The sequence below is a fragment of the Hyaena hyaena genome, unplaced genomic scaffold, assembly GCF_003009895.1.
Source record: "Hyaena hyaena isolate Hyena2069 unplaced genomic scaffold, ASM300989v1 scaffold_25, whole genome shotgun sequence".
NCBI lineage: Eukaryota > Metazoa > Chordata > Mammalia > Carnivora > Hyaenidae > Hyaena > Hyaena hyaena.
In genome coordinates, this window is record NW_024080657.1 from 1,300,967 (window position 1) to 1,321,560 (window position 20,594).

At 43.1% G+C, this 20,594-nt stretch overlaps 2 protein-coding genes across 3 annotated transcripts in view; one reads left to right on the plus strand and one right to left on the minus strand.

The window, feature by feature from the left end:
- Positions 1–1,345, minus strand: part of MROH8 (maestro heat like repeat family member 8) — a 59,292-nt gene extending 57,947 nt beyond the window's left edge. The window contains exon 1 of the mRNA XM_039227112.1: positions 851–1,345. Within this exon, the coding sequence (XP_039083043.1) occupies positions 851–1,137 (287 nt within the window). The 5' untranslated portion in view covers positions 1,138–1,345. The remainder of the gene's footprint in view (positions 1–850) is intronic.
- Positions 915–20,594, plus strand: part of RPN2 (ribophorin II) — a 57,723-nt gene continuing 38,043 nt past the window's right edge. For both annotated transcript variants that reach the window (XM_039227113.1, XM_039227114.1), the window contains exons 1-4: positions 915–997; positions 5,717–5,910; positions 16,683–16,778; positions 17,330–17,505. In XM_039227113.1, the coding sequence (XP_039083044.1) occupies positions 985–997; positions 5,717–5,910; positions 16,683–16,778; positions 17,330–17,505 (479 nt within the window). In that variant the 5' untranslated portion in view covers positions 915–984. The remainder of the gene's footprint in view (positions 998–5,716; positions 5,911–16,682; positions 16,779–17,329; positions 17,506–20,594) is intronic.

The following is a 20,594-nucleotide window of genomic DNA, read 5'->3' on the forward strand; positions in this document are numbered from 1 at the left end:
CTCTTGGGTAAATCGCTCGCATTTTTTTTTTTTTTAATTACGGGATTCTTGGGGGCGCCTGGGTGGCTCAGTCCGTTAAGTGGTCGACTTCAGCTCAGGTCATGATCTCACTCTGAGTTCGAGCCCCGCATCAGGTTCTGTGCTGACAACTCAGAGCCTGGAGCCTGCCTCGGATTCTTGGTCTCCCTCTCTCTGCCCCTCCCCCACTCATGCTCTGTCTCTTTCTGTCTCTCTCTCAAAAACTATGAATGAATGTCAAATTACGGGATCCTTCTTATTTTAAAACAAACAAGCTGCTTCTGTGTCAGGTGTCACTTCTATTTTTGACCCTGTTACTTCTGTAAAAGTGGGCTCATACGCTCCTTAAGAGTTATTTTGAGGAGTACTAAATCCACATAAATGCTTTGCAAATAAAGTTAAACGTCACCTATAGGTCAGTTACTAACGAGCGAAACAGTCTTTGGAGGAAAGGAAGAAAAAGAAAAAAAGAAAAAGAAAACCCAAGCCCTCCAATACTACCTGCCCTTCCTCACGGGACCCTTCCCATCCCTTTAAAATTGGCCGGGCTGCAAAGAGATGACTGAGTGACGGCGCGAGCGGCCAATCAACGCGGTAGGCCAATCAGAGGGGGCCCCGTTTCGGGCCCACCCCGAAGTCTCATCCAACCGCGTACCGGTAGTGCCCGGATTAGGACCGTTGCGAGGCGGCCGGTTCCAAATGGGCAAGGTCGCGGGGGGGGGGGAGAGGCGGGCCTATACACGAGGACCGCGGCGCCCTTTGCGCGCGGGGACTGGAATTCGGGCCCCAGCTGCTGGGACCGGCTCGACCCGGTGGTACGGCAGGGACTGACCTGTGCCTAGATCCCATCCCAGCACGCGCAGACCGCCGCGAGTCCCGGGCGTCCCCTCCGGCGCTCTCTCGGAGCCACTTTCCCGAGCGGAAGTCAGCCTGCGTTTCGGGCCCTGGTGGGACTTGCTCGGAGGAATGGCGTCGCCGGGTGAGGCGTTGTGCATGGCTCCACAACGGGGCCCCGCGGCCGGCACGCCTGGGCGAGTGGGCCGTAGCCCGCGGGAGGCTAGTGCTCGCCACTCGGGAGCCGGCCAGACGGGAGCCTCTTCCCCTGTGGGGCGGGGGCATGGGCTCGGGCTCGGGTTCTTTGAGGGTCGAGTGTGTGACGGTGGGCTGTCTAGCTGGTGGGACAGCGGGCGAGCGGAGGTGGGGTGGGTACGAGTGGAGCTACGGGTGCCCCCGAGGCCCAGCCGGAGGCCGCGGTTAACCCTAGGTCCGGCTTCACTCATTCATTTGACTCGCGGCGCCTCCCCGGCCGGCTGGCCTGAGTGTGAGCTTTCGGCCAAGTCATCCTTCTTTGAACCGTGGTTTCCTTTTTAGTAAAAAGGAGGAAGGAAATCACTCACCTGTCTGAGAACTTAGACTATAAATTCTGAAGTTAGATTCTCTTGGTGCATACTCGTAGTCTGCCAAGTGCTCGTTATGTGTCCCAGCGCAAGTTCCTTAACCCCCTCTGCATCTCAGTTCCTGATCTGTAAACTAGGTCAGTCACTTTATCCGCTGCGTAAATTGCTGTATCAGAATGAGCTGATTCTCTTGCATAGTTTAGAATAGTATATGGCACTAAGCAAGCATCAATAAAGTTAACTGCATTGCTAGCTATTGAGTGGGCACTGTGCAGAATGGAATCTCATGTAGTCTCACCGCGTGTGGGGAATGTATACTATTATTTACATTTGACAGATAAGAAGGCAGAATTTCAGAGAAGAGAAGTGACTTGCCCAAGGTAACCGTGAATAAGGTAGTGCGTGGGTCACTGCTCCATTTTTTGAAAAGTTGAGGGCGATAGAGTGGTTAAAAACAAACTGGATTCAAAATGTCTGCAGTTTGATTCTCAGTTATGTGTCTTAGGGCAGGTGACTCCTGAGTCTCAATTTCTTGGTCTGTAAACCATACTCATTTGCATGTTGTGAGGATTTATTGACTCAGTTCATGTCAAGTACTTAGCATGTAGTGTGGGCATACCCCACATATATTTACATGGTCACTTACTCGGCACTGGAGATTCAGCACTGGTATCTGGATCCCTCTTTTTCTTATATTTTTCTATCCTTTAGAAGTTCTGGCTTTGACCTTGAATTGTAGCCAGAATCTGACTGCTTCTCACCTCTACTGCTGCCACCTGTGACCACCATTATCTTTTTACTTGGATTATTACTAACTGGTGATCCTTTGTAGGTTTTTTCTTCTGCATAGTCTCAATAGTTTGTTTATTCTTGACACAATGATCCTGTTAAAATGTAAATCAAATTACTCCTCTTCACAAAACTTTCTAGTGGCTCCCATCTCTGTAAAAGCCAGAGGCCCTACAAAGATGTAAAAGGCCCTTCAGGATTTAGGCACTGCTGCCTCTTATCACCTCTTCCATACTTTCTATCCTTTGCTTATGCCTCTCTAAGCTATACTTCCCTCTTTGCTAATAGCCAAGATTACTATATATACTGCCAATTCAGGGTCTTTGCACTTGCTTTTCTACTTGGGATCGTTTCCCCCAAAATGTCTTTGTGACTTGCTCCTTCTTTTCCTTCAAGTCTATACACAATAGCTTTATTTCTTGGTTAGACCTTTATAGACTCTCATATTTAAAACCGTGGCTCTTCTCAGGTATCTCTTCTGTGCTTCGTTGTTCTCCATAACAATTTTCACCTAACGTGATAAGTAGTACTTCTTAATTGTGTTATGTGATATCTTTGTTTTCACACTAGAATGTAGACCCCATGAGGTTTTGTTTTATTTTTTTATTTTTTATTTTTTTAATTCTCATGAGAGACTCTTGAATACTGAGAACAAACTGAGGGCTGGTGGGGGTGGGGAGAGGGGAAGGGGAGTGATGGGCATGGAGGAGGGCACTTGTTGGATTGAGCACAGGGTGTTCTATGGAAACCAACTTGACAATAAACTATAAAAGAAAAAAAACCAAAATCCTTAGTAAAAGTTAAAATAAGTTAAAATGATTAAATTATTTTTAAAATTAAAAAAGATTGTTTCCTACTTTAATACCAAGAATAGTGCTTGGTAGGCATCCAATAAATATTTTATTAATGAATACATTGTAGGTTTTCTTTCTAGTGTTTTTAGAAGCAAATTTTTTTTTTAAATTTATTTTTGAGAGACAGAGAGAGACAGCACGAGCAGGGGAGGGTCAGAGAGAGAGGGAGACACAGAATCTGAAGCGGGCTCCAGGCTCTGAGCTAGCTGTCAGCACAGAGCCCGATGCGGGGCTCGAACCCACCAACCGTGAGATCATGACCTGCGCTTAACCAACTGAGCCACTCAGGCACCCCTAGAAACAGTTTTCTAATGTTTATTTTTGAGAGAGACAGAAACAGAGAGTGAACAGGGGAGGGGAGAGAGAGGGAGACAAAGAATCTCAAGCAGGCTCCAGGCTGTGAGCTGTCAGCACAGAGCCCAACACGGGGCTCAAAGCCACTAACCACGAGATCATGATCTGATCCAAAGTTGGACGCTTAACCGACTGAGCCAGCCAGACGCTTCTTCTAGTGTTTTTTAAATGTTTGTTTATTTATTTTGAGATGGAGAAAGAGGCAACATGAGCAGGGCAGGGGCAGAGAGAGAGGGAGAGAAAGAATCCCAAAGTTCAGGGCCCCATGTGGAGCTCAGTCTCATGAACCATGAGGTCATGATCTCAGCCAACATGGAGTCGAATGCTCATCTGACTGAGCCACTGAGGCACCTCTCTTTCTAGCGCTTTAAAAAGAACTTTCACATCTTTTAGATTATTTAACACACACACAAGGATTTAAATAGAACTAGCATTCATAGAAGAACGATTCTGAGTTACCATGAATGTAAGCATCATTTCTATGATATACTCCAAAGGTAGTTATCTAACCTCTTTAGGTAGATTTGAGTTTGAGTCCAAGATTGGCTGCAGGCTACTCTCAATCTGAATTTTCTTATTTGTAAAGATATAATCATGCCTTTCTAAAAAAGTAATCACTGCCCAGTGTGGGCCTCAAACTCAATGACCTGGAGATCAAGAGTTGCATGCTCTACCAATTGAGCCAGGCAGTTGCTCCCTAAAAATGCCTTTAGGGATTATAGTTCAAACTAAACTTGACGGTATAAGCAGAGGATTTAGGACCATTACTATTAGCCTTGTGATTATAGTAGTGCTCCCATATCTGCAGGGCATGCTTTCCAAGATCCTCAGTAGATACCTAAAACTGAACCATATACATACTGAGTTTTTTCTATACATACATACCTATGATAAAGTTTATAGATTAGGCACAGTAAGAGATTAACTACGATAACTAACAATAAAAGAACAATTATAACAAGACACTATGCCAAAAGCCATGTGAATGAGGTCTTTCCTCTCTCTTTCAAAATATCTTGTACTGTACTTGTCCTTCTTGATATAGATACCTACATGATAAAATGCGCATGTTATGAGATGAAGTGAAGATGAATGGCATAGGCATTGTAACATAGTGTTAGGCTACTATTGCCTGACAGTACTGGACCATGGTTGAATGTGGGTAATTGAAACCGTGGAAAGTGTGGATAAGGTGGTGGTGGTGGTGGAGGTTGGATACTGCGTAATTGAATGGCAGACAATTCATGAAACAGCCCGTAGAATGTACCATTCCTAACGGCCTCCTGTCTCCTGGAGCATAATAGACAAGGATTAATTTTTCTTTCCATGTATTTAGCAAATATTAATTCAGTACTATGCCAAGTGATGTGTAATATTTGGAAATAGAGGGATGTGTAGGTGAAACTATCCTCCTGGAGCTTACAGTTTAGCAGAGGAATCAGACATTATACTATTAATTAAGGTTGTGGAAAAGACTACATGGAAGAAGTACAGGTTGCTATGCATGGATATAGCAACAACACTAGCAATGGTAATAGAGGTAGCTAACGTTTATGTGGCTCTTATAGTAGTGGTAGTAGTAGTAGTATGTAGTTCTAAGATCTTTCTGTGTTAACTCATGTAATCCTCATTATTCCCCGAAGGTAGGTACTATTATTGTCCCACTTTACACTTGAGAAAACTAAGTGTGCGTTGGCCACATCGTAACTGCCACAGCCACACTGCTAATAAATGGCAGAGCTAGAAATTAAACCTGGCCTCAGAGGTCACATTCTTGACTGCTGTATAGTACTGGGGACCTCACCCAAGGGAGGGCTACTGGGAAGGCTTTTTAAGAAAGAGATACTTGAACTGAAATCTTAAGAGTAAAAACTAAGCAAAGTTGAAGTAAGAGAAAGCATGAAAAAGTGCAGGGTAGGGAAGAACATGACTCCTTAGAGGAACAGAGAAGGGAGCCAGAGAGCCACAGATGAAGGGAAGAGCGAGGGAAAGATCCCGTGAGAGGCTAAGTGTTCAGGATTGGGCCTGTCCTAGTGGCAGAGGAGTTACAAACATACTTGAAGTGGGAATGGCATGATGAGTTCTGTGCTGTAGCTGCACGGAGGCTGCCGGGAGGGCTGTCCTTCAGATGGATAAAGAAGACAGTGCCCCCACTTCCCTAGGACTTCTTTCCAGTTTAAACCTCCCAGTCCCCTCCCACTCCGTCACATGATTTGGTTCCCAGACCTTGGTGCACACCGTCATCAGAACCATATAGAACTTTGGAATCGTTTGGAGTGTACTTAATAGTCATTTCCCCCCAAGGTTCAAGCACTGTCTTCCTGTTGGCCCTGACAATCATAGCCAGCACCCAGGCTCTGACGCCCACTCACTACCTCACCAAGCCAGATGTGGAGAGACTGAAAGCCTCACTGGACCGCCCCTTCACAAGTTTGGAATCTGCTTTCTACTCCATCGTGGGACTCAGCAGCCTTGGTGCCCAGGTGCCAGATGTAAAGGTAAGGCTCCTTTTGTCTTGGCCCCATCCCTGACTGTGTTCCTTTTGTGTACTTCAGAACTAACTCTTGCTCATTTGAGGATGACCACGGCTCATCCAATATTAATAAATACTTATTTCAATCTGACAGATCTTTTTTTTTTTTTAATGCCTAATGTATGTTTAGGACCATGCCAGGTGTTTAATAGACTACAAAGAAGAACAAATCTTAAAAACTTTACTTTCTACTTTAAACTTGACATTTTACCTCTAGAAACTATTGCTATAGCTATGAGTGAGACTGTACAGTACCACGTGTACTTCTTAAGTGCCTGTACGTGTGACTCATAAATAATAAAGGAATTCAAGGTGGGAACATTCATACTTATTAAACACTGACAGTCACTGTATCAGGCGGTTTTGATATTTTTTTTTGGACCTTTGATGAGGAAAATGCATCACGATTAAAACTTTACCTGGATTTGGAGCAGCCTTAAATGGCTTTACAGCATGGACAGCTAGGGTAAAGAGGTAAGGCCAGGTTTGTCATATAAGCCTTGTGTTAGTTTTCTAACATTTGCATAACAAATGATTATAAATTTATTTATTTAAAATAGTACTGATTCATTTAAAACAGTACTCATCTACTAACAGAATTCTGTGGTGAGAATTCGAGGCAGGTTTGGCTGTGCTCTATACTTAGTGTTGGCCAAGGCTCTGGGGAAGAATGAGCTTCAGTTTTCTTCAGGTGAATGACAATGCATGCAGTTCCACGTGGTTTTAGGTCTGAGATACCCATTTTTTTGTGGGCTATCAGCCAGAGGCTGCTCTCTTCCTCAGTGTTATCCCCTCCCCATTTAAATCAGTAATGGCATGTTGAGTTCTTCTTACTCCTTAGATCTCTCTGACCTCTTCTGCTACCAGTTGGAGAAAACTCTGCTTTTAGAGACGCTTTTCATCTATAAGTTTCCATCTCCCCCTCCCCCAATACCTTTTATTTGTAAAACAAGGCAGATCACCTTGTCCTGGAGAAGTTTCCACATTCTGCCTTTGATTGATAGGATCCTCATGCTGTTTCCTTATCTCTTGTAATCCTGTAAACTGATGGTTAGCTCTTGAGGCTTAATTATATTCAGGTCAATTTTCTTGGCAAAAAATGGGTGCATAATACCTGGTTGTTTTACTTTTAAATATGATAAAGTTGGATCAGTTGGATTCAGGTGTTGCTAGCTTAACCTGTAAACAGTGTCTAGTAGAGACTTGTTTTTTTAAAATCTCCTCTGATAATCTCTTTTAATTGGGGAGTTTAGTCTATTTATATTTAATGTAACTATATTGTTGGGTTTAAGTCTACCATCTTGTTATTTGTTTTTTGTCAAGCTGTTTTTCCCTCCTTCCTTCCTATTTTAGATTGAATAATTTTTATGATTTATGAAAAGTAATTTTTTTATAAAGAGAGAGCACGAGAGGGACAGAATCCCAAGCAGGCTCTGCACTGTGAGCATGGAGTCCGATGTGGGTCTCAGACACATGAACCGTTAGGGAACTGAGCCACCTAGGCGCTCCAGGTTGAATTAATTTTTTATTATTCCATTTTATCTCTTCTGTTGGCTTTCTAGCTCTACTTATTTTTTTTTAGTAGTTGCTCTAGAGATTGTAATATGCATTTGACCTTAATCACAATATACTGTGAATTATTATTTTGCTATGTCACGAATAACAAAAGAACCATATAACGATGTGTTTCTATTTAAACTCCTGTCATTTGTGCTATCATTTTCATACTTTTTACTTTCTTTTAAGCATCACAGCCTTGTACTGTCTGTTGTCCAGTGTCTTAATGTCATATATTTTTTTCAGTTTTATGATCATTGATCGCAGGAAGGTAACCTCAATACCTTCAATTCTGTGATGGCCAGAACTGGTAGTACCAGTTAATGTTTTGCAATCCATGGCAGTTATTATTCTTTGTTTTCCTTTTTCTTTTTGAAGTATAGTTGACCTACAATAGCAGTTGTTATTCTTTTTGATGCTCAGAATGTCCCATTTTAGCCAGTGGGCCAGAAATGTCTTTCTCTGTCCTTTTCTGTTTGTTTTTATGTGATCCAGTAGTCTGAGAGTTTGTGATATCTTAGGCTTACTTTTACATTTCCTGCCCAAGATTAGAATCAGTAATTGCTATTCATTTATTGAATGCCTCATATGTGCTGGGTACACTGGATATAGTATCTAGAGCTAATTGTCTTAATTCTATGTGGTCAAAAAATATCCTGTAATAGAGAAATAGTGGAGGAAATGGAAGCTCCGAGGGTTAGGTAATTTGCTCAATGTCTGCCAGCCATCACCTGACCACTGTATGGTAGAAGTGTTGACAGACTATGGCCCCTAGAGTCAAATCCAGCTTGAAGCCTGTTTTTATAAATAAAGCTTTATTGGAACACAGCCATGCTCACTCTGATGGCTGCTTTTGCACTTTAGCAGTAGAATTGAGTAGTTATTAAAGAGACCATCTGGCCCAAAAAGCCTAAAATATTTACTCTCTGGTCCATTACAAACAAAGTTTGTTAAGTCCTGCTGGATGAGGTCCGCACTCATTCAAATTTCTTCCTGACAGCTAGCTCTTGTTTCCTGCCCAATATTTCCTTCCTTAATATATGACTCTATTAAAGAAACAATTTTTCCTTGTGATCACACTTATAAACACTCTAGGTGAGTGTACTTCCTAGTAAAATTAGTTTTGCTCAAAAGAAAGAGTGCAGGCATCAGTGCCAGTTAGCCCAAGTTTTTGATTCTGGTTCTACCTCTCTGTAAATGGGAGTTATGATCCCTTCCTCACTGGATCATTATAAAGATAAAGTGAAATCATATTAAGCCTAGTAAGTGATTGGCGCACAGAAGGCCCTTCAGGTGGTAGTTATTACTATTACCAATATTTTAAAAGTTTTGCTTCTATTTATAATTTATTCAGGGGAGTTCAGACAGTGCCTGGTGCAGATATTGTAATATACAGAAGGCTGCAGTGTCTGTAGATGGCCTGGGAGTGAGACAGAGCAAATTGGGAGACACCGAGTGGAGAAGTCTTGACCTGTAGAAGTTTTGTATTGTGAGATATAGAAGATGAAATTGGAATATTTGGTTAATATTAAATTTTGGTGGATTCAAGCCCGTATGGAACTGTAGGATGCAGTCTAGGGAGATTATGGAAGAATAAGCTACTCTCATGTTAGCTAGAGCAGTGCCTTTTTATCTATCACATGATTTGGAATTCCACATGGATTTAGGTTGAACACATACTCCTAAAGGTGTTCTCTCTTGATGTCCTGAGAACAGTGTCCCCAATGAGGGGACATTGGTCAGGGCTGAAGATACAGACTGAAGCCATTTAGACAGCTGCAGTGCAGCGTAATATGGGGTAATTGCATAATTGGTCCAGCTATGGCTTTGTGTTTATAAAACAGATGCTAAAGTCAGACTGCTTGGCTTCAAGATCTTGACTTCAGAACAACATAACTGAGTCACCTGTTCAGCCTCCTGAACCTTTCAGAATCTCTTTCCTCATCTCTAAGATGGAGATAATAATAATAGTCCACTCACAGGTGATGTCTGTTGTGTTGTTAGCATGGTGATGGCATGTAGTATGTATTAGCTCTCAGCTCTATTATGTAGTAGTAGTGGTTAATGTACATTGACATTTTTCTCAGCTGTCATACCCATTGCTTGATGTCTAATAAACAGACAGTGTTGAACAAATGGTTGTTGAATGAATTGTAAGCATTAGCTTATTAGAAATGGTGGCTCTCAAACGTGCCTGTTAACCAGAAAGTGAATGGGTTAATCACACACTTTGTTCTTCAAGTTGCTTGTGGAATGTGCTGGGGTGATTGTGTGATGTGCGCATCATAAGCAATGGAAGGAAGGGGGTTGTATGGAAGGTTCAAGCTAGCAAATTGCCTTATTAGGTGTGCACAGTAAATAAACCCACAGAGGACAGTTTTCCTTACTGCCCATCCATGTGTTTGGTGATGTGTCCTGCTCCATTGTTGTTGCTTTTAGCTGAGCAGAGAGAACCGCCTCGGCCCTGCTGGATGCACTGAACTGGTTGTTCTCACAGATAGATCCTTAGGGGAGATTTTGGTTATTTTGTCACAGATTTTCCCAGCAAAACTGAGAGGAATGGGGTTTAATAAAAATGTGAGAATAGAAAGTTGTAGGAAGAACAGAATGTGGAAAGAGAGTTGGTTTTAGGTGTTAGGAAGAGTGAACATCTTTCGTTTTAATAATCAGGTTCTGTATATGTGTATTTAAAAACCATAAGCAGACGAGAGGCACCTGGGTGGGCCAGTTGGTTAAGTGTCCAACTTCAGCTCAGGTCATGATCTCATGGTTTGTGAGTTCGAGCCCTGCCTTGGGCTCTCTGCTGTCAGCACAGAGTTTGCTTCAGATCCTTTGTCCCCTACGCCCCCCCTCCTTTCTCCTGCTTGTTCTCTCTCCCTCTCTCTCAAAATAAATAAATAAACTTAAAAAAATGAAACTTATGAGCACATGAGAATGGTGGTTTTATAGATATTACTGCTTAGCCTTCTTGAAGATTTAAAAATAGTGGGAGTTGTTTTGTTTTCACTATAATGAAAACATGAAGTAAATAGGTTACATAGTACACAGTATAGGCACAAATTGCAATGTGGTATTTGAATAACTGAAGTCAGGAAACATTAGGCAGTGTTTACAGGTTGTCGGACAATCACACACTTTCCCTGTCTGTAAAAGGGGATAATGATGCCTATCTTATAGGATTGTTATGGGGATTAAATGAGATGACTTGTATAAAGTGCTTAGCTTGGGGCTCCTGGATGGTTCAGTCGGCTGTGTGTGACTTTGGCTCAGGTCATGATCTCATGGTTCATGAGTTTGAGCCCCACATCAGGCTCTCTGCTTGGGATCCTTTGTCTCCCTCCTCTCTGCCCTTTCCTCCCTCTCTCTCTCAAAAATAAACATTAAAAAAAAAAAAAGTGCTTACCTCAGTGTCTACTACATAGTGAGTGCATATGAAGGTCAGTATGTTGGTACCATTCAACAAGTACTGAGTGCTTGCTGAGGGCCAGGTATTCAGCTGGTTGCTGGCCTTAGCAGACAGTCAGACATGCCTTCAGGCAGTAATTATTTGTGGAGCATCTGCTATGTGCCAGGCATTATGCTAAGTGCAGAAAAGATAACAGCTCATTATCTAGTGAAGGACAGGTACCATGATAGTGAGACCAGGTGCCGAGTACAAAGGGGCGCACAGCGTGTGGAAAGTCCCAAGCTCGTGTGGTGTGTCGGAGTCCAGCAGAGAGGGCAGCTCACTCACCCTGTCTGCTGAGAAAGCTTACCGTAAGCCCTGACCTTGTACAGGGAGGTTGCTATCTGTACTGGCTGCTGCACGATTCATTTAGTCATTCAGCAGGTATTTAGTGAGTCTCTGCTATGTGCTCGGCACTGGGGATTCAGTGTTGAACAGTAAAAGAAAGCTTCTGCCCTCTTGGAATGTACACTCTAATAGTGGAAACAGGCATCAGTCATATAATCAAATGTAAACATGAATATTTGTAACAATGCTAAGTTTTATGAAGGTGAGATAAATAGTGTTTATAAAGAGGGGGCTTTGACCTGGTCAAGGAAGACTTTCCCAAGGAAGTCTCTGAAATTCATTCTCATCTATCCCCCTCTCAATTACAGCTCCTTGAGGGCAGGCACCTTGTCCATTTTATTTGTTGTGCATCTTCAGTCCCTAGAGGAGCACCTGTTATGTGTTGGCACTCAGTAACGATTTATTAAATAAAGGAAAGTACGACTGATCTGAATTCTAAAGGGAGAAGAGGAGTTAACAGGGGGACAGGGGAGAGAAGGAACTTCAGGCAGAGGGAATGGCATGTGCAAGGGACCTGTGCGGGCAAGGAGCAGGTTATATTTGAGAGACTAACCGGAGGCCACGTGTTGTGCAGACAGTGGGAGAGAGAGGAGTGGAGCCAGAGAGAAAGGCTGGAGCAGTCTAAGTGCCTTGACAGCCATAAGAAAATTTTTGCTTTTTCTGTAAAGAGCAGTTGATTTTAAGCAGCAAGTATCATGATCCATTTTCATTTTATTTATTATTTATTTATTTATTTATAATGTTTTATTTATTTCTGAGAGACAGACAGCATGAGCAGGGGAGGGTCAGAGAGAGGGAGACACAGAATCTGAAGCAGGCTCCGGTAGCTCTGAGCTAGCTGTCAGCACAGAGACCTGGCGCGGGGCTCAAACCCACAAACCGTGAGATCATGACCTGAGCCGAAGTCGGACGCTTAACTGACTGAGCCACCCAGGCGCCCCTCCATTTTCATTTTAGCTTTTCTTTCCTGTTCTGTAGAGGACAGACTTTGGCAGGGGAATATGGGGCAACACTGAATGCAGAAGGGGTGCAAACGATAACACCCGGGGTTGCCTGGGTGGCTTAGTTGGTTGGGCATCTGCCTCTCGATTTCAGCTCAGGTCGTGATCTCATGGTTCGTGGTATCGAGCCCTGCAACGGGCTCTGTGCTGCTAGCGTGGCGCCTGCTTGGGATTTCCTCTCTCCCTCTCTCTCTCTGCCCCTTCCCTGCACGCCTGCATGTTCTCTCTCTCAAAATAATACACTTAAAAAAAAAAGATTAAAAAAAAAAAAAAGATAACACCTTTTGCCGCATGGGTGGATGTTTGGGCCGTTCTGTGGGACAGGAACACAGGTTTGTGCAAGCAAGATCATGAATTTGGTCCTAAACATGTTGAATTTGAAATGCCTTTGAGTCACGTAAGTGGCCGTTGAAAGAAATCTGAGTTGGGGGTACAAATCTGAGAATAATCTTCATAAAAGTTCTGGATGAAGCTGTGCGTGTGAATGAGATTGCCTAGGGAGAGGATGGATGAGAAGTGGGCCTAGGAGTTGAAAAACTCCAGCGTTGAAAGGTCAGGTAGGAGAGGATGAGAGTAAGGAGCAGCTGTGAGAAGTAGGGTGAGATTAGGGGGAATCCTGGAAGCGAGGGGAGGCAAATGTTTCAGAATGAGGAAGGGATCCGTTCTGTCTAGTACTGAGGGAGTGAGCACTGGAAAGTGTCTTCTGACTTTTCCAATTTGGAGACTCACTGGTAGCAGAGAGAAGGTAGCAGCTGGGGGGAGAAAAGGATCAAGAATAGTTTATTTGTTTTGTTTTGTTTTATTTTATTTTATTTTATTTTTTAAGAGAAAGAGAGAGAACATGAGCAAGGAAGGGGGAGAGAGAGAATCCTAAGCAGGCTCTGTGCTACCATCGTGAAGCCCAAGGAGGGGCTCGATCCCACGAACCGTGAAATCATGGCCTGAGCCAGAATCAAGAGTTGGACACTTAACTGACTGAGCCACCCAGGCGCCCCTGAGGAAAGATTATTTTAAAAGAAGCCTTGGTGGCTTCTGGGTGACTCAGTTGATTGAGCGTTTGACCTTTGGCTCAGGTCATGATCTCGCAGTTTGTGGGTTAGAGCCTGGCATCGGGCTCTGCGCTGGTGGTGCTAAGCCTGCTTGGGTCTCTCTCTCTCTCTCTCTCTCTCTCTCTCTCTCTCTCTCCTCCCTTCTCTCTCTCTCTTCCCTTCCCCCACTTACTCTCTATCTCAAAATAAATAAATAAACTTTAAAAGATAAAGTAAAAGAAGTCTTGAGTTTTGTTAATGTCAGGAGTTACCAGTTGAGAGGGAGAAGTTTAGGTGACAAGATGAGTTGGCTTCCAGATGGAGAGAACAGCCCCTGCTAAGCCTGGAGGCTTAAAAGTGCTTCTGTTTTGGGAGCAGTGAGTCAGTTGTCCAAGGCCGCCAGAACAGAGGTGTGGGGGAAAGTGTGGTAAGAAGCACGTATGAAAAAGGTGAGCCCAGGGGGCGCCTCGGCGACTCAGTCAGTTAAGTGTCCAACTCTTGATTTAAACTCAGGTCATGATCTCAGGGTTCGTGAGTCCCAGTCCTGCATCGGGCTCCACGTTGACAGTGCTGACAGTGCGGAGCCTGCTTGGGATTCTCTCATTCCCTCTTTCTGACCCTCCCCTGCTCATGCTCTCTCTCTCTCAAAATAAACAAATAAACTTAAAAAATATATATACATATATATTTAAAACAGAGAGAAAGGTAGGCCCAGTTACAAAGGTAACATCTAGTTACTTGGTGTGGGAGGTAGGCCTTGTATCACAGCATAGGAACGAAGTCTGGCGAGAGACAGAGACATTACAGAGCGTGTTGTGAGAGTTCAGAGTAGCTGGGAGTGGAAATAAGGGAGAGGTAAGGGCAGATGAGAGAGATTTAGCTATCTTTTCTTGGCTCCTGATTCTGTTCAGGGAGTTGTAGAGAAGAATGGGTAGAGGAAAGCACTGATGTTCTTTGCTCAGGAGGATGTTAGCTGGCTGGAGTGTTAATATGGGGCACAGAAGGTTAGAGAGGAGCAGAAAGGGAGTGGACGCTTGGGACGATTTGCAGGCCTCAGTTGGGAAAATGAATGTAGGATGAGGCCAGCTCCAGTCAGTTACAAGGCCCTGGGAGCAGCCCCTGAAGCCTCAGCACTGGGTGGTCTTTACTGAGAGTCCGGGGTGTGTTTCCAGAGGTCTTGCACTGCTGCTGCCGCTGTAAAAACCAAGTACGCATTGGGAGCTTAGAAGCTACTGACTTCTGGTAGTGTTTACCTTTATTTGCCTGTTCAAAGAATTAGGTAATTGGCACAATGCTGGTTTTCCTCCAGGACAAATAATTTTTCACTAGAGATGAAAAACCGTGAGAGACAGAGTTTATATAGTTGTATAGCTCCAACTGTGGAGCCAGGCTGCCTGGGTTTGAATTCCAGCTCCTCTATTAGAGCTGAGTGACCTTGGAGAAGTCACTTTGCCTCTCTGATGCCTCAGTTTTCTTCTCTGTAAACTTAAAATAATAGGAGGACCGAATGCTTAAGGAGAAAGGTACACAAAGCACCTAGAACAGTATTGACACATTTTAAGTGCTCGAAAAGTGGTACCAATGACCATAATCTTTGTTTGGGGGTCTTGGATGCTGTTGTTCTAGTGTTAAAGCACCAGATGGCGACAAAGCACATGTCTTAGGTTTACCTACCTTGTCCTGAAGGATTCCTTGACTAGATTGTTTTTTCTTCAGATTCCTAATTTGTGCAGTGTTAAGTGTTTTTTCCCCCCAAACTTCTGGTTGAAACATACTTCTTTTGAGACTCTTATTTAACTTTTATTCATAAAATTAAAAAATAGTTTTGGCTAAAGTAGCACATGCACCCAGGAAAACATTGGATAATACAGCACAACTGTTAGTGAAAAACAAAAGCCCGTTATGTGGCCCACCTTGCTCTACACCCTGTCCTCCTCCTCAAAAGCACCCACTTTTAACTGGTTTTATTGCCACTTAATTTTGAATAGCTGAATTTTATGTTACCTCCATCAAAATATTTAGTAATGTAACAATTAGAAAACATTTCTTATAGTTTGATACAGTGAGTATAGCATGTGTTTTATTATGTGCCTACTTTCTGGCAGACACTGATTGGGGTTCATCCAAATCTTTGCTCTTAAATACTTGGTCACTGGGGGAGGCAGTTAGTACAGTGTGGTAAGTGTTTTGGGGGAGCATTTGGGAGGGAAGGCCCCTGGCCTAACCTGGGATGAATGTCTGTGAATGCTTTCTGGAAGAGGCGACATGTGAACAGAGATGAAATTAGGACCTGGTTTGGCAGACGGGAGGGACAAGGGAAGGGTGCTCCCAGCGGGGGGTAGCAGGGTCACATATGTTCCAAGGTGAGATCATAGTGTCTCTGGGTAGCTGCTGCATGTTGGAGGGTAAGATTTTGGAGTTGAAGGCGGTGTGATAAAGCTGGCACTGAAAGTGGCAGTCATGGGGGCATTTTATGCTATGTCTGAAACTTTGGCTCTTTTTCTGAGGATAATAAGGAACCACCCAAGGGTTTTGATAGCAGAGTAACATGGTTACATTTTTATTTTGTAAAGACCACCCTTGAAGCAGTCGGTATGCAGAATGAACGGCATGGCTTGAGACCAGTTAGGAGATGATTAAAATACACTAGGTGACAAATGACAAGTGCCTGAAATAAGGCAGTGAGGGAAGCCAGAGGGTGGAGATTGGGTTTGAAAACTGAAAAAAGAGGTAGGTTCACTAGGCTTGTAGGGTAAGGGAAAAGTCAAGAATGATTCCTAGGTTTCTGCCTCAGGTAGTAGGGTATGTGGTGATGCCTATGCATGAACTGGAAGATCCAGATGAAGAAATAGAAGGTTTCAAGCTCATTTTAGATGTGTTGAACCTGACTTAACTTTGGAAACATCTAAGTGGAGACCCCAGTACACTTAGAATCAGAGGAGACACTGCCATTTTGTAGCTTTGTCACCTTCATCAGGTGACTTACCAACTCTAAGCTTCAGTTTCTTTTACTGTTAAATGGGAATGATAATATCTACCATAGGGTCATTAAAGAAAAAACATCATAAACACCCAGCACAGGTTATGGCCAGAGCAGGTGACCAGTGGAAGCGGTTTCTTTCTTTTTTTTCTAGGGTTCAGAAGGACTAGAGTACTTCAGGCTTGTCGCTCTTATATGAAGTCAACAGTGTTGTGTAATAGAATGTTCTATGGAAACTACCTGCTTAAAATGTGAAATCTGTGTAGTTCATACTTTTAGCCATCATGGATTGCTTAGAATGTCGTCACCAAAAAACATGTATGCTTTCCCAGTCACTGTGTATATCACCACTTATCACTGACTTTCCCTCCTATTTAGAAAGCATGTGCCTTCATTAAGTCAAACCTTGATCCAGGCAATGTGGATTCCCTTTTCTATGCTGCCCAGTCCAGCCAGGCCCTCTCGGGGTGTGAGGTAAGTCCAGCTTTTACATTTATATATACTTTATACTGTAATGTATATTTTTAAAGGGGGAGGGCAGGTTAATTTTTCTTTTTTTTTTTTTGAACAATGAGAATCCATTAGTTTGGGTGGGAATTCCATTCTCGTGATTTTATTTTTCTTAAGGAAATGGAGTTTATTTTTTCCCTGAGTTTTCACTTTTCATAGCTTTTAAATAACTTTTTCCTGTAGTTGCTTCTCTTCTGGGAAGCCTTGGTTTTTCTTTCCAACTCCCTTTAACTTTTCAAAATGTTCAAAGTAAAAGTAGAATGTCCCCCACTCCAGATTTCTGGAAATCCATTTTATTGAACATAGGAGAACCATGCAAGTAGACAAGTGACTTGCCAGGATCATTTCAAGTATTATGCTGAATCCCTACAGACATTCAATTCTGGTGTCTGAGCAGCTGAGGGGGAACGACCGTGTGCTGGCTAGGTGGTATGACTTTGGCAGTCTCTCTGCATGTTGCTTGCCATACTACTAGCACATGTTCTAAAACTCTGTGTCTGCCAATCCTTTCTTAGATCTCTATTTCAAATGAGACCAAAGATCTGCTTCTGGCAGCCGTCAGTGAAGACTCATCTGTTACCCAGATCTACCACGCAGTGGCAGCCCTAAGTGGCTTTGGTCTTCCCTTGGCTTCCCAAGAAGCACTTGGTGCCCTTACCACTCGCCTCAGCAAGGAAGAGACTGTGTTAGCGTAAGTCACCGTGTCCAGCGTTTCTCAGACCTCATTTGTGTGAGAGGCTGTCCTGAGAGGGTTCATCTATTGGTTCAGCAAATATTTTCTGGGCATCTGCTATGTGCTCCGCCAGGTGCTGCAGACACAGTTTTGAATTAAGACCGGTAAGGTCCCTTGTCCTGGTGGGCTCATGTGGACACTGTGTTCCTAAAGATACTGAGTCAGAACATGAACACACTTGGATATAAAGACAGCATTGCTTCAGGGGTGCCTGGGTGGCTCCTGGGTGGCTAAGGGTCTGACTTTAGCTCAGGTCATGATCTCACAGTTTGTGAGTTTGAGCCCCACATCAGGCTCTGTGCTGACAGCTCAGAACCTGAGCCTGCTTTGGATTCTGCGTCTCCCTCTCTCTCTGTGTTCCTCCCTGACTTGTACTCACTTTCGCTCTCAAAAGTAAGTAAATGAACATTTAAAAATTTTTTTAAATAAAAATAAAGAATAAATTTAAAAAAAGATTGCTTTTGAGGTTAGAGGCTGAAGCAGGGGTAGGAGATAACCAAGGGAAAGCAAGGCTAACAAGCCACGTGAATCTTTCACTGAGGTTTGACCAGGGCACGGGGAGCTGTTGGCATTGGAGGCCCTGCACTGGAGGAGGGCTTATAGGACCCCTTGAAGCTGTGACAGACAGCATCTGCTGAGAGAAGTGTGTGCTCAGAGGGGAGAGCATTCTAGGAATCAGACTCCACTACTCTGCAGAAGCCTTAGGTGAAGGAGAAGCACTTATAGGAAAGGAACTTGGGGCAACTTTCGTGTTTATTATAAATTTAAATATTGTAATTGACTTAAAGATGCTTACTAACCTTTTTTTGTTTTTGTCATTAGGGATATGCATTTTAAAGTTTATTTACTTATTTTTGAGAGAGACAGATAGTGTAAGGAAGAGAGAGAGAAAGAGAGAGAGAATCCCAAGCAGGCTCTGTGCTGTCAGCACGGAATACTATGCAGGGCTCGAACTCACAAAACCGTGAGATCATGACCTGAGCTGAAACCAAGGTGCCCCGGGATGTTTACTAAACTTAAAAGTGATTGTATATGTAGTTTTTTTTCTTTAACGCTGAAACTCCCCATTTAAAACAATACATGTATTTGTGTGTGTGTGTTTGTCCCCCATTCAGTTGCAACCCCTGGAAGAGTGGGGAGCAGCTGACCTCTTGTTACTTGTTTAGAGGTTGGTGACACCGATTCCCAATTGCAGATAGTTCAGTTGTTTCCCAGACTTTTTGGGTTTTTTTGGCGGGAGTAAGTAAGATCAAAATGTTTCTAAACTTGAAGCTTTGTTAAGGGCAGGGCTCACAGTCAGTTGACACTCTCTCTGTCACTCACACCCTGTTCATTTTCACATGGTCAGTAATCAGTGACTTTGGGGCTGCTTTTCCAGGGCTGACGTCTTATACACACTTTGCCCAGTGCTTCTTGACCCTGCAGTCCTTTGGTCTTAGGTCACATTATTTTGATCTTATCTCATAATTCCTTCGGAGAGGTCCCCAGGGGTCCACAATGAGATCCCTGTATTGTGTCCTCATATCCCTGTCAGTTGCTCAGGCTGATGCCATCTTCTACAGTAAAACTTCACTTCCCTCCAAGCAAAAAGGAAAGTCTCCTCCTCAAAATCCCAGAACAGGAAAAAATATGGAGAAAGTACATCTATTTTGGAGTCATTTATACTTGGCTATACGGTTATACTTTAAACACCAACTCTGTTCCTTTCTTGCTGTGACTTTGGGTTAGTTACTAACTTCACTGAGCCGTATCTGTAAAATGAGCCCAATAACCCCTACATCATAGAATAAATGTCAAGATTAAATGAGATCATGCGTGTGAAGGGCCTCTTGCAGGGCCTGGTTCATAGAGGGCTTGTACCAAAAGCTGCTTCTTCCTTCTTATTCTCTTAGGAAGCCAGTTACTTCCTCGGTTTACTGTAGTTCTTTCTCTATTAGATTGTAAGCTTCTATTTTTGTGGTGCGCACACAGCATGGTGCATGGGAGGTGCCCAGCAAAGAGTTAATGAAGGCTGAAACTATACTTTGATGCAGAAAGCTTGCAGGTAGAAAGAGCACATGCTTGGGAGTGGGAAGAACTGTGTTCAAATCCAGACTCTTCTACTTAATATCTCTGTGACCAACAGCAGGCGATTTAATCCCCTTAAACCTTGGTGTTTTCATATGTAAAACGGACAGAGTGATATCTGTCTCATAGGGTTATTGTGAAGATCAAACTGGCAGGATGCCTTATATAACATTACTATCGACTTGTATGTAAGGAAATCTGATCTAAATTAGGACTTGTAAATGGGCCATCTACATTTAAGTGGACTTATTCTAGGATATGAATGTTTATAAACTTGTCTAGAATGGAGGAAAAAAATTGTAGGTTTGAACGAACCACCTGAAAAGATGCCGTTGTGGTCTCCCATAACCCAATTTCCTTGAATCATCTGCTGTATACTAGCAAGACAAGATCGGCTTTCTTAGTGTTTGCATAAAGCACTCCAGAGGCAAAGAAATTTTGCCAGTGACAAAACTTTTCCAAAGCTAAGTGGATTAATTTCAGTCTAAAAACTTCTGAAGTTGTTACCAGCATGACAGTCACTTGTTCTAAAGAAGAGAAAAATGATATCTTAGTTGAAAAGTTCTTTCTTGGCTATCTTAGCAACCTTTTCTGGCCTCAGCATTTATCATGGGCAGATGTGGAATTTTTATATTGTTTGGACATTCAGGTTTCACTTTCTCTAGCACATTTTAACACAAAGGTCCTAGGGGAGTCATTGAATACTATGGGGCTTCCCTGTCCACGGACTGTAACTCCCCTATTTTCCAACTTGTCATGTTAATGGAATTAGTTTTCTGTAAGGGAATCTAAATTGTTATGATCTCAATGAAAGATGAAAAATTCTCTCTCTACATTCTCCAGTACAGTGACCTGATTGATAAATGGTGGTTTTATATAAAGACCCAGTCACCTCTTGGAAAATAGAGAACCATTCTAGTGTTGAACAGCAGTGCTTAACCACCAGGGGTCCTCAGCTTTCTGCATTCCAGAAAACACTG